At 44.0% G+C, this 14,560-nt stretch overlaps 1 protein-coding gene across 32 annotated transcripts in view; it reads left to right on the forward strand.

Moving 5' to 3' along the window:
- The window catches only part of LOC126983884 (receptor-type tyrosine-protein phosphatase F-like), a 334,247-nt gene that overhangs the window by 142,437 nt on the left and 177,250 nt on the right, over positions 1-14,560 (forward strand). For 29 of the 32 annotated variants that reach the window (XR_007736281.1, XR_007736311.1, XM_050837047.1 and 26 more), the window contains 2 exons: positions 6,535-6,607; positions 12,000-12,223. The exons of 2 other annotated variants lie outside the window; for them this stretch is intronic. Coding sequence is in view for 28 of the 30 variants with exons in the window: in XM_050837047.1 (XP_050693004.1) it covers positions 6,535-6,607; positions 12,000-12,223 (297 nt within the window). In the remaining 2 variants the exon portion in view is untranslated. The remainder of the gene's footprint in view (positions 1-6,534; positions 6,608-11,999; positions 12,224-14,560) is intronic. One more of the 32 variants, XM_050837148.1, reaches the window with a different exon arrangement.

Genomic DNA, 14,560 nt, shown 5'->3' on the forward strand with positions numbered 1-14,560 from the left:
GACTCTCAGGCTGTAGATTATCTTGTATTGTCACTCCCAGATCTCTCTTTTCCTGAACTTTCTTTCATATTTCTCCATCTCCCTATATCTTTATATGTCCATTTTGGTCTCCCTTCATTCTTTCCCATTTCCATTACATGACTTTTCTACACATTAAATTCCATCTCCCATTAAATACTCCATTTCCAAATCTTGTTCAGGACATCTTGCACTGTTTCTAATATGTCTTAGCAATTTTACATCGTCTGCAGACAGGCTCATATAACTGTTTACTCCCTCCGGCATATCATTTACATATACTAGGAATAGTACGGGTGCCAATACCGATCCTTGAGGCACTCCACTTTCTACAATAAGGGAGACATTCATAAGGTTTTGTTGGTAAGGGAACCGGGTAGGACACGAAGTAATGGGTTTAAACTGGATAAATTCAGATTCAACAGGGACGCAGGCAAAAATTGGTTTACAAATAGGGTGGTGGATGAGTGGAATAGGCTTAGCAGTCACGTGGTGAGTGCCAATACAATTGTCACATTAAAAAAATAGACTAGATAAATTCATGGACAGCGATATTAGGTGGGGTTAGATACACGGGAGCTTAGGGTCAACGGAGCTGGCTCTACAGAATGGACATCAACTTGCTAGAATCAGTTCAGAGGAGGATGACCAAGATGATTCAGGGGCTAAGAAACCTCCCATATCAAAATAGGATGAAACATCTAAACTTACATTCACTAGAGAGACGAAGAGTGCGGGGAGATCTGATAGAAGTATTCAAATGGGTCAAGGGTTACAACAAAGGCGATATGAGTAAAGTACTGAGAATTAGCCAGCAGGATAGAAGTCGCAGTAATGGATTTAAATTAGAAAAGTATAGATTTAGGAGAGATATAGGCAAGCATTGGTTTAGTAATAGGGTGGTTGGGGAATGGAATAGACTCAGCAATCACATAGTTAGTGCAGGGACGATAGCTTGTTTTAAGAGTAGACTGGAAAGCTACATGAACGAGGACGACAGGTGGCAGTGAGGTGTGGGTAAAGTAAGGTGACGGGGTACTGGATGCGTGCCTAGTACCGCCGGTATAACGAGGATCAAGCCTCTACCTGTAACCCCTGTAACTACACCTCACCCATCGTGAGTAGTGGGGGGGATTCTGGAGCTGCCCTGTGTAGGCCACCCGGCCTCTTGCAGTTTCCCTATGTTCTTATGTTCAATTCTCCATTCCGATTTCGCGTCCTTTACCATTGTTCTCATCTTTCTTTCCCTTAAGTAGCTTTCCATCCAGTTCATCATTTTCCCTTTCAAACCTCCTTTATTCTCCAGCTTCCATAGTAGTCTTGAATGTGGAAGTTTGTCGAACGCCTTCTTCAGGTCCAAGTAAACGCATCCGTCCCTCTCCTGTATTTTGTCTGTCACTCTTGAGTAAAAGCTCAGTAAGTTTGTTACACATGAACGCCCTTTTCTGAAGCCATATTGTTTACTTGTGATTATATTATGCTCTTCTAGAAATCTCGTCCATTGTTTTATTCTCACTTTCTCACATATTTGACATACTACACTGATCAGTGATACAGGTCTGTAATTCAGGGGTTCTTCCTTTTTTCCAATTTTGAATATAGGGACCACTTCAGCCCTTCGCCACTCCTTTGGTACTTTACCAGTTGTTATTGAGCATTAATGATGTCATATACCGGTTCAACCAGCTGATCTTTGCATTCTTTCAATATATAACCTGAGACTCCATCCGGTCCTACTGCTTTCCTTTCTTCCAGCTCCCCCATCATTTTATATATCTCCTCTTTAGTTACTATGACTTCTTCCATATGAACATTTATCTTGTTTTCTTGTGGTTCGTTGAATTGTGATTCTTTTGTAAAAACGTGCTGGAACCTTTTGTTTAATAGCTTAGTAATGTCTTTAGGATCTTCGATTATCATATTCCCATCACTCAATCTTTCTATTGTTTCCCTTGGTGTGATTTTTCCATTTATGAATCTATAAAACAATTTAGGTTCTTCCTTACACTTTTCGACAATATCCTTTTACATATCCCTTCTCTTCTTCTCTCCTTATTTTCACGTATTCATTTCTCGCTATCTTAAAATCTTCTTTATTCTTTTAGTTTTTATTTCTTTTCAATCTCTTCCATGCTTTGTCTCTTTTTTTTCTTTTGCCTTAACACATCTTACAATAAACCATTTTTTTTCCTTTTTCTTTAGGTTTGTATTCTGGTACAAATTTCATAACTCTTGATTTATATGCCTCCAGAAAAATATACTTTTCTTGCATCTCCCTTGTTCTCTTTAACTCTTCACAGTCTAGCTCTCCATAGTATTTCCTGGGATCTTCCATGTTTGCCTTCCTATAGTTTAAACCTGTTTCTTGTATATAATTCATCCCCCTCACTTCCCTCCTCCTCTGTTTCCAACTCAATTATCACGTGATCACTCTTTCCCAGGGGGCACCCATACCTTAATTCATTCACCAAGTGCATTCCCTTTGTTAACACCAGGTCCAGTCTCGCCGGTTCGTCGTCACTTCTGAATCTCGTGTATTCCTTCACCCATTGCGTCATCAAGTTTTCCATCGTCAATCTTAAAAATCTTTCCCCCCATGCCGTTTCGCTACCTCCACTTTCAAATATTTCCCAATTTACCTCCTTACAGTTAAAATCACCTAGTAACATGACTTTTATTTGCTTTGAGTAGTCTACTCAAACTCTGAATGGTATCTTCAATCATGGTCTCATATTCTTCTTTACTCCATGAATTGGTTCTTGGTGGTACATAGGTTGCTATTATCGTCATCATTTTTCTGTTGTTGTTCGCCAGGTTTTCCGCATTTCCTTCTCCATATACTACGGTTTTCACTAATAACTCCTTCCTCGTCATTATCAGCACTCCTCCACCACCTTTACCCTTTCTGTCTTGCCTCCATACATTGTAGTTATTATCAAACACAATTTGGATGACCTTATTTAGTTTAGTTTCCGTTACGCATACAATATTGGGCTCTTTTTTCTGCAAGTAGTCTTGTAATTCCAGTTTACTAGATACTTATCGTTTACCGTTTACCGTTGATGAGGTTTCAGGCCCTGCTCCTACGCTGATGCAGCGCTCTACGAGGGCCGTCAACAATTTCAACGTTAGCCTCAATAATAGTCTTCGATGCACTTATTCTCAAACATCGTAGTGAGTGAGTGAGTGAGTGTCTTAATTTCTTTCACGAATGATATCACATATAACAATTAGTTCAGTGTTCATGTTTGCTATTTTCATTATAGTATCACAATTAAATATACAAGAATTATTTCCAGCACACTGAACATTCATCACACACAATTGATCTTTGAGTACAGACACTGATTAATAGCCATGATCGGTCATGTTACGAATTCTCTCAATTTCAGTCTGGAGAACTACACAACACTGGTCATTCGCTGAGTGGTTGATTTCAGGCTTCTTGTACCTCACACAATGTATGCATTTCTTCTCAGCCATGGTGCGCTCCTGTGATTTATGATTGCCAGTGCATTTGAAACAATTTGGGGCGTCTCCATTGGTCTTGGCAGTACAGTTGGCCTCAAGATGGCCATATCTCTGACGATGATAGCATATAATTGCATGGTATCTGTCTCTCACTGTGTATATTCCCCATTCTAATTTTAACTTGTCATGATTCTTGTGAATCAGTTCTCTCACAGGGTCACACCTCATTATGTAGTGCATTGTGCCGCCAGCTGCGGGCTTACTAAAAATCAGCTCAATCTTATTCTCAACATCCTCAATTGTGTGTAAGAACTCATTGCGGTCTAAGATGGTCTCCTTTATATTTTCCTTGGTCTCCTCTTTATGCACATTGCATATCATGATCTTTGGTTTCATCTTTCCAACACTCTTGGTACTAATTTGCTCAACAGACTCCAGTTTTTGAGCAGCCTCAGCCCTTGTGTTCTCATTATCAAAGTTCATGACAATGTTACCTCTATTTGTAAATCTCGAATCAGTTATCTGAATGCCATTCAATGCCTGGGAGACTTCATCCTTCATGTCTGTTGCCTTCTTTTCCTGTGTAGAAGCTTTTACAACTAAGAGATTCTTCTTGACCTTCTTGCCTCTCTTTGCCGCCTCAGCCCAACTGGATTCAGCATGCTTAGCACATTTAAGCGTGTCAACAACTGATCCCAGCTCCTCCTGCACCTTCACAGCCCTTGATTCAACTTCATCCTTAACCACAGATATTTCCTTAGAGAATTCTTGCTTGAATTCATCCAATTTTTCCACAATGCTGGTAGCCAGAGATGCTTTATGGAGGCATGGGGTGCATATCCAATTTATTTTAGGTATATTATCCAGGTTGATCCCAGACAAATTAGCACACTTCACATGACACCACCTAGTCAAATGGGGTACTGGGATTTATTTCAAGGAGCGTAATCAACAGAAGCGCCGAAGTCTTCCTCAAACTATATTTAGCATCAGTTAGACCTCATCTTGACTATGCGGTTCAGTTCTGGTAACCTTATTATAGAATGGATATCAAAATGTTAGAATCGGTGCAGAGGAGGATGCCTAAGATGATTCAGGGGTTGAGAAACTTGTCATACGAGGAAAGACTCAAAACAGTTAAACTTGCATTCTCTAGAAAGCCGAAGGGTGCGTGGAGACATGATCGAGGTTTATAAATGGATGAAGGGGGATATTCATAATGTTTTGTTGGTAAGAGAACCGGGTAGGACACGAAGTAATGGGTTTAAACTGGATAAATTCAGATTCAACAGGGACATAGGCAAAAATTGGTTTACTAACAGGGTGGTGGATGAGTGAAATAGGCTTAGCAGTCATGTGGTGAGTGCCGATACAATTGTCACATTCAAAAATAGATTAGATAAATTCATGGAGAGCGATATTAGGTGGGGTTAGATACACGGGAGCTTACGTTCAAAGGAGCTGCATTGTACAGGCCTACCGGCCTCTTGCAGACTCCTGCGTTCTTATGTTCTTATGTTATGTTCTAGTGCACAAACAGCAACCAATCCACTTCTCGCCCATGAATTCTGCACAAACATAACATAAATCCCTCAGTCCCTTGGCCCTAACAGCGGCCATGTCGACACTTTCTGTGCGGAGCTAGGCGCAACACCTCCGCTCAGCACCACGGTCACTCACTCATTCCATACTATCCCGTCTACATTCATATACATCACACTTAATCCCTTACTATAGTTTCAATCTTGTCTCGGCTCTATTCTCTTTCGGCTTTTCCCTTATGTACCATTTCTTTACTCGTTCTCCCAGAATTTCCCCCAAAAATACCTATTTTTCCTCTTCAGATCTTGCATTATTCCTTCGTTTGCCTCTGCTAGAAGTTCATTCCATTTCTTCCTTTCTTCTTCATTTTTGTTTTTCTTTATATAAATTTCCTTACTTCTATTTCTCTTAGTTTAGTTGTTCTATATAAGATTTCCTCCGTTACTTTCTGTGATTTTAATCTTAGTATAACTGGTCTTGTTTTACCCTCTATGTAAGGGCCCATCCTTACAATTTCTTCCACCTCCTACTCAAGGTCTTGTATTTGATTGTCATTTAAGTTCTTCAGTAAATCTTTCACTGACTTAAGCTCTTCCTTCTCCCTTCTTGGCCTGTAAGTTATGTTCTTCTCTTTCATTCCGAATATTATGACACTTTTTTTCTTATCCGCCACATCTCTTACTAAATTTTCATTCTTTTTAATGACCTTGACCATCTCCTTTTCCACATTTTCCTTCTCCTCCTTTAGTTGCTTCTCAATCATTTCCTTGAAGTCTACATTAGCTTTTCCGTGCTCTACTTTCCAGGTCTTTATTTCGCCCAGCACTTCCTCCCTAACTCTCTTTTCCTCCTTGTCCATTATCACTTTCAAGTCTTATTTTCTTTTCTTACGACTACTAGTCCTTCCTTTACCATTTTTTCATATTTTGCCAACTGTTCTTTCAACTTCTCATTCTCCCAAACCAACTCCTTCTCCCTGTATTCCAGACTTCGTACTCTTGATCTTAATTCACTATGTGACTTCTTACCTTGTTCTTCCTCCTCTTCCATGGACTTCACTCTCTCGATCCAGTTGTTCAGTTTTTTCTCCACTAATAACACTCTTCTGTATACAACATATGATTATGTAACCCCAAAACATACTGAAACTTGGCTCACTGATTCCAGAACATTCGTCACTGTCTAGGCTTCCCATAACTACTTCCCGAGTTTTCTGCCTTGTTCCAGTTCCTCTTCTTCTTGCTCTTTTCCGTGCCTGACACCCCTCATCCTCGTCACTCATTCTACGCAAGCTTTTTAAACTCTTGCATGGACAGGAGACGGGCCTGAGCACCCTCTTGACCCTGTAAACACAACAACTTGGTTTGCAGACGACAACAGCGCAGCTCCTTGACCCACGTCTTCTCCCTTCGCCTTCTCAACGGTGTGGTGTGTGTGTGTGTGTGTGTGTGTGTGTGTGTGTGTGTGTGTGTGTGTGTGCTAACATACTTTTGTCGTTCTCAGGTTCGAGGGAAGAACATAGGCGTGGATGAACTCGGTGCTGAGTCTGAAATCATCGCCACCACCACGCTGGGAGGTAAGACTTCTTTCCCTGCCTTGCCTCCCTCTTCGTGCTTTCATCTGGAAGTAGTACATGTCTTGTGTCTTTGTGTGTGTGTGTGTGTGTGTGTGTGTGTGTGTGTGTGTGTGTGTGTGTGTAATTCACCTCTTGGTCTGCTGCGGGTCTCTTTCGAGATAGCCAGCCGTTTCCTTACGGAAGAGCACAGAGCTCATAGAACCGATCTTTGTGTGTGTGTGTGTGTGTGTGTGTGTGTGTGTGTGTACAGTTGTGATTGGTGGGCCTGCCCATCGAACCATTAAGTGCAAGAATGGATACAAGGATGGACGAGACACTTTGGCCTAGGTCTTGTTGTTGGTTTAGGGGAGAGTTTGGTAGGTTAAATTATGTATGTGCACACACGCACACACACAAACCTGACCTAAGCTAACCTAAAGTAACTGATTCCCAAATCAAGACCATGACCCACACCATTTTTGGGGGACACGTGATGAGAATGGGGTAGAATGAATTCGTGAAGGGAGTGAATGCATGAGGAAAGGATTGACGGAGGGGGTGTTAGGAAAACACAAAATGTGAAGTGGATCAATAGGGTGAGTGAATATTGCAGTGAGAGAGTTTGAAGCAGAAGGATTGAATGTGCTGAGAGGGAGTGCCAGAACAGGGAGACATGGAGACAGTTCTTCCACGGCCATCCCCTGCAGTGAAGTTCCCGCAAGGGAGCAGGGCGTTGGAGATGTGTACTTGTCAATAGCATGCGGCCCCTACCCATTGCGGCCGCATACTTATGGCGAAAAAGTTTGGTGTTTTCTGAGGTGAAATTATGCAGATAGAAAGTATCTGGCAACTCCCTTCCGTCGTCTTGGGCCGGTGTAGCGTGAGCAGATCATCCCTCCTCTATATTTTTTTATATAATGCTCATCACATACTGAAGTTATTGCATCTCTCTCCGGCAACGAGTGGTAATGCTGCGATCACACATCTGCGATTTTGCCTCTGCGACGCACTGCGATACCGAAAATGTTGGAATCGCAGCTCGTTCGCTATCCGAGAAGCGCGATTTGTTGCGACAAAAAAGATCTCGCGATCCATTACGATGTGTGCTCAATCTCCGCTCGCTTAGTCGTAGACCTTTGCAATCATTGCAGGCGAAGTGAGGAAAGATCGAGTGCGTATCGCAGCTTACTGCAATTATCGCAAACTCATGCAGGGATTCATCGTGAGCACATCGTGAGCACCTGCGACGTACGCACGATTATTGCAATGGATAAAGAATGCTGCTCGACTGCTGCTCGACTAGCTCTCGTTGCCAGTTCGACTTCGCAACGATGTACTGCAATTAATCGTGACCACCTGTTGGGGTGGGTTGAAGGAGGAGGCCTTTTCTTTTAAAACTCGTTTTTTTTCTTACAGTGTTCTTGTAGTCTGCCAGTCCCCGGTCATACAGGAAAGTGTTTTTCTGCAGCCATTCCCCCAGCTCCCTCTCAACCTCTGCCGGCAGGGACAGCGGCCTTTTCCTCATTGCACACGCCGCCTGGCCCTCTTCTTCTTCTTCGTCGTCGGCGTCCTCATCCTCAGTTTCTGGTTGGACATGCCACTCTAGATCGGATTTTTGTTCCTGTAAAACAGGCGCTGGTGGGGGTGGAGGAGCTGGCAGTGCCTGTATAACCTCTTGTGGATTCTCGATTACTTCCATAGCAGGCTGGTCGTTAGGTGTTGAGGGTGTGTTAAACCATGTTAGGTGTGGGGGCTGATGGTGAGACTTTGGTCTTCTTGGTCTTCTGGGGGAGGGTTGCTGTCCTTCCTTTCCTTCGGCATGATGTAGGTGTCCTGAAAGGGAATAGACGTTGTGTGGCATTTTGTGGGCGGGAGCGGTGGTTGCCAGAGCGAGAGGCAGTCGTCACCAGAGCACAGCAGTGTGGATTCTCAGCGAGGGAGCGTCGCTCGCCTAGCTTATTAATAAGAGACGCCGCTGTGATACTTCGTCGCCACATCTTGCGATGAGAAAGTTGCTAGATTCGCTAACGATTTGTCACAGGCCACTGCAATCTTTGCAACGATAGCGTTGCCGAGTCGCAGTGTGCTACGCTTTCACTGCGTTCACACTGCAATCACGCTGCGATGAGTCGAGCGATATGGGAATCGCAGAGGCAGTTGCGATCTGTTTTGAACATTCCAAAACAAATCGCAGCGGTGGCCGCATCGCGCGATCACGCGCGATACATGGCGACTCTGCTACGTTTCAGGAAGACGATTGTTGCAGCGAAAGCGCATTAGATTTCAGTTTCACCACTTTTTTTTCCCATTTCCGGTATCGCAGTGAGTCGGAGAGGCAAAATCGCAAATGTGTGATCCCAGCATAAGTCATGCGTCTGGCAGCGCGGGCCTCCAATACTGTGCGCTGATTGGCTCACCTACAAACTGTCCTAGCTCCTACACTTTAGCCTGCTACACCGGCAACGAGTGGTAAGTCATGCGTCTGGCAGTGCCGGCCTCTAATACTGCGCGCTGATCGGCTCACCTACAGTCTGTCCTAGCTCCTACACTGTGCCTGCTCCACCGGCAGAGCGGAGAGTGAGACACTGAGAGTGAACCTAGCCCAGTGGTTCTTAACCTTTTCAGAGGTGCCGAACCCTAATGAAACCTCAGCACAGTAGCCGAACCTCTCAAGTATGAAGAAAAAGAAAAAAAACACAAGAGGAAGAAAAAATGCTTCAAAATTCAAAAGTATATTAATTTTGGATAAAACAAAGAATGAATTTCGTTCTAATTCATAAAAATATGAAAAAAATTGCTTAAAATTCAAATTGCAAAATTGCAATGTCTTTCGGGAGGGTCTTCGCCGAACCCCTGAGCCTGGCTCACCGACCATTTGGCGTTCGGTCGAACCCAGGTTAAGAACCACTGACCTAGCCAGTCGTCCCCACGCCGCTGTGGGTAGAGAATGCATAGGTAACCCCTTTCTTCGGGACCTTGCCTTTTTCATTTTTCATTTCCTAGGGGCTGGGCTGTATCGTTACCATGGCGCCTACAAAGGAATTAACTAAAGAAGTAAGTGCCCATATCATTGGACTAAAGAAGGCAGGCCATGGAACTAAAGAAATCAGTGATCTGTTGAATGTGGCAAAGTCCACAGTCAAGAAATGCATAGAGCGATTTCGGGAGGGAGGAGGGCTGGACTCTGGAGACCCATCCCAGAAACCTAGGACATAGGAAGACTTTTCGAAGGGCTTTGAACATCATAACGCGTACCTTAAGAGCCAAATCCACTAACAACAGTAAGATCTTTAGGATAGCAACCCTGAATTGTTTGGGAGACTTCCATGCGTACCATGACACGTCGTGTGCGGGAGTTAGGTTACACCAACCTCTTTCAAAGGCACAGAGATCATAGGGTTGCCTTTTGCATGAAATATCTTGCCTGGAGGAGGAGGACTGGATCTCAATGCTATGGTTAGACAAGGCTACAGTTTACGTTACATGCAACCGTGGAGGCCGAGTTCGGCGGTGCTGCCGTCAGGGTTAGGGAGAGGAGGGAAAAAGGAAGAAGTGAAACTGGAGGAGATATTTTTGGCTAGGTGCCAGAAGTCACGGGAAGAATTAGAAAAAAGCAAGGTTTTGACATTTTCTATATATGAAAGAGCTTTTAGTAAGTTGAATAATAGATTTGGCACGGTTTCGTGCATAAATATAAAGATCATGGTTAGCAGGAGTGCGAAGGTTCTGGTTGGGAGGCGGTGGCTGAGGAATAGCGTGATAGCGCTGCGTTCAGGACGACGCGGGTTCGCGCCCCGCCCGGTGACACCAAGATGGGATTTTTCAGCCACCGCCGAGTGGTTTAAGACTACCCACATGCTGTCCAGAAGCCACCTATCAACCCAGACTCTAGATTCTAGGAATAAAGATGAGCTCCGGGAGGGCAGTATGAGCCAATGCAAGATGGCGCCGCTATAAACACTGGCCTGCGCCACAACGGGTTGGGCCATACCATCAGGCCCCTCCAAGACAAGTCTACTGGCGCCGGAGCCGAAGACGTAAAAAAAAAAAAAAATTGTGAGCCGCCTCTCTATTTTTTAATTGCACGAGAACAAGCATGATTAAGCCAAGGCTTTTTAGCATGAGGAGTAGAGAAAGAACGTGGAATGTATGCCTCCATTCCAGAGACAATCACCTCTGTGATGCGATGGGCACACACAGAGTAGTCTGGATCTGGATCTGGATCTGGATATATAATGCGCAGGGCACCTTTCAGGTGCATAACACGCATATTCTTCTTTCTCTTCAATGCCCCGTCTCTCTCCTGGAAGCACTAAGCATTCCACGGGAAATCGGAAAAATACATCCTCAGGTCGTCCCACCGAGCTGAAACAAAATGCCAGAGACATCGCCTCTTCGGTGGGTCCAGAGGATGTACAGGAGTAATAGGACAGGATACAGAAATAAGGTTATGATCGCAGGAGCCCAACGGAGAGAATAGTTTGACAGAGTAAGCAGAAGGGTTAGAGGTAAGGAAGAGATTTAGTATGTTGGGCCGGTCTCCAAGACGATCGGGAATACTGACAGGGGTATTGGCAAACTTGTTGTTTTTCCAAAGAACGTCGAAGTTAACCAACATGTCTGCCTGGAGCTGCTGTGTGACCATCTGCCCGAGTCTTTCAAGCTCGCCAAGGCCAGCGTCTCCAAGCAAGATGGTGCCCCTGCCCACACAGCAAAATCTGTGACCCATTGGCTCAAGGACTGCATGGTACCCCTTACAAAGGATTGACCGGCAATAGCCCGGATCTGAGTAATGTTGAAAACTTGTGGCACATTATCGGGAGGGATTTACAAGGGAAGGACGTCAGTTCCGTACCCAAGCTTAGGCGGCCATTCGTGAGTCCTAGGACAATATCTCACCTGATACATTGAAAAACCTTGCTCTGTCACCTCCTAGACGTATTGAGAGTGTAAAGATAAAGAAAGGCAACCCTGCTAAGTATTTAAATGTAAACTAAGTACATTCTTTCATATACATTCCTCAATGTATTCACTGATAAACAGGGTGGGAAAGAAGGTACCGAATAATTTTGACAAGTACGGTATGTAGATAGACAGATAGACGGGCTATGGGGATGGTAGGTTTTCTTGATGGAGCCCGATTGTCGGCCACAGCCTGCTATGGTGCAGGCAAGCCTTTATAGTGGTGTCATCTTGTTAGGATCTTACTAGCCCACGGAGTTCATGTTTGATCCCCTTTAAAAAAAATCAAGTCCTGGTTCATAGGTGGTCTCCAGGACAGCATGTAAGTAGCCTTAGGCCACTCGGTGATGACTAAAAATTCTTAGCTTGTATTTAGAGAAAGTTGCGCATCATGACTCAGTGCGTCACTCTTACACTGCAAGGGAAAGGTGACTCTACTTATGCCTCACAGAGCCTGGGAATGTGACAAATTTGCGAACGGAAGAGGCAAACGGGACTTCCCTGCTGGTGGCGTGGGACTACCTCCAGAACAGCCCCCTTAATGGACAGCTTGAGTCCTTCATAGTGTCCTGGGATGTACAAGGAGAGGCCACAGGACGGAAACAGCAAACAGTGGGACTACACAGGAGATTTCTTATAAACCACCTTCAACCCAACACTACATACACCATCAAGGTTAGTGTGTATTTATTAGATGGATTTACCTAGTTGTGGTATACGGGCGAGGAGCTACGCTGATACTGTCTCTATATCTGCTATAATCCAACTTGGGTTTAAATTCATGAATCGTCTTTGCGTGGACCACATATTTTCTAAGGTGTTACAGGCCACCACCACTCTTTGTGGAAAGCTGTTCTTCTTTATGACTCTTCTACAGGCTTCCTCCCACGGCCTCTTGATTCTCTTGTATCCCATACTATAAGATCATCTATTACCACTTTTTCCATCCCACTCAGCACCCTATAAACAGCAATCAGATCTCCTCTCTCACTTCTCTGTTCAATTGTCGGTAGGCTCAGCTGCTTTAATGTCTCTTCGTATGTTAACTCTCTTAGGCCTGGCACCAGCTTTGTTTCTACCCTCAGAATTTTCTCTACCTTGCTTATACTTGTCATTGTACTCGGTGACCATTATATTGCTGCGTATTCCAGTCTTGGACGTATCATGGTTGCAAGCAGTTTCTCCATCATTTTCTCATCCAGGTTTTAAAAAGCAACTTTTATGTTTCTCACCAGGTTGTTTTCTCTGGAAGCAAATTATCCGATATAGTAACTTTGTGTGTGTGTGTGTGTGTGTGTGTGTGTGTGTGTGTGTGCAATTCACCATCTTCAACCACACGATAGACTTGCGATTGCCAGCCAGTAGTACCCTTTTCAGATTCACATGGAACTCTCAAGTAAAGGGACTTTGGGTACAACTGAAAACACACACACACACACACACACACACACACAAGAGGCGGAACACAACCCCCGACTGACAACCGACACCCGTTCACTGCTGGGTGGACAAGGGGCATGGTACAAGGAGACTCCCCAGCCATCTCCATTTCACCCGGGAATTGAACCTGGGACCGTACCGTACCTCTGCCAATCAGCTGACTATGACTCACTGGACTTTATCAGGTCGTTGCTTACTGCACTCCCTCAGGGGCTAGCCTGACACACCATCCAGTCCCAATGCTTTTCTCGTGTCCAAACCTTCCGTTATTTCTCTATCTTATTGGTCTCATACTTGCATTTCTTCCAGGTAGTCAATATTTTTTCACTGCCCATCATGTCCATTAAATTCACTTTCCCTTATAAACATTCCCTAACAACTACTCAAAACTTCCACCATTGTTGCCGCTGTGACGTGCCTGTGATTCCTCCGTTCCCGGAGTTCTCATTGTCCCCAAAGCACGTGCGCGGCCAACATACCCGTCTAGACTCCGCCTACATAAACACGTGATATCTCTCTCTCCAAGAGGATTTGCACAAAATTTCAGCTTGGTCGGATAGATGGGAGATGCCCTTTAACGTAGATAAATGCCAGGTCCTTCGTTGGAACAAGAAATAAGAAGTTCGATTACGAAATGCGCGGCGTTAAACTCACAAGCGTTCAATGCGTTAAGGACATGGGGGTCAAAATCGCGTCAAACCTCAAATTCTCACAGCAATGCATCGATGCAGCAAATAAAGCGAACAATGTTGGGCTTCATTAAAATAATTTTTTTTATTCAAGAATAAAGATGTAATACTTCCGCTCTACAATAGTTAAGTCAGACCCCACTTGGAATATGCGGTACATTTTGGTCTCCCCACCATGCAAAGGACATTACTAAATTAGAAGGTGTTCTGCGTCGGGCAACAAAAATGATCCCTTCCTTGCGCAACAAATCCTACGAAGAAAGGCTTTCCACCCGTAACATGTTCTTTCTTGAGAAACGTCGCCTTCGAGGAAAACTGATCGAATGTTTTAAAATACTTCATGGTTTCACGAATGTACAGAACAAAATTGTTTATGATCGATGACACTTTGCGAGTGGCTAAAACTCAAATGTAGACAAGTAAATTCAGACTGCACCAAATGTTTCTTCATCAACGTTGTAGTGCGAGAATGGAATAAGCTCTCATCTTCAGTGGCCCAGTGTAACACCATTGACTCCTTTAAAAACAAGCTCGACTGTCACTTCCTTTAACTAATATTAACTAGAGTAGAAATGGAAAGTTTTGGAGCCATCTGATTAATGAAGGATCACTGACGTTTAAGGAGAGGCCATCTAGTCTGGACCATGGGGTCTGTGTGGTCTGATTTTCTATGTAAATCTATGTAAATCTCTCTCTCTCTCTCTCTTATGTTTACTTGACCATATTAGCCTGTCTCCATGCTTTTACTAATTCCACAACTATATATATTTTTCTCTGTAATATTTCAGCGTGGGAGACGATGTTTGTGTGTGTGTGTGTGTGTGTGTGTGTAATTCACCTCTTGGTCTGCTGCGGATCTCTCTCGAGACAGCCAGCCGTTCCC

This window comes from Eriocheir sinensis, chromosome 5 (genome assembly GCF_024679095.1).
Source record: "Eriocheir sinensis breed Jianghai 21 chromosome 5, ASM2467909v1, whole genome shotgun sequence".
Taxonomy (NCBI): Eukaryota; Metazoa; Arthropoda; class Malacostraca; order Decapoda; family Varunidae; genus Eriocheir; species Eriocheir sinensis.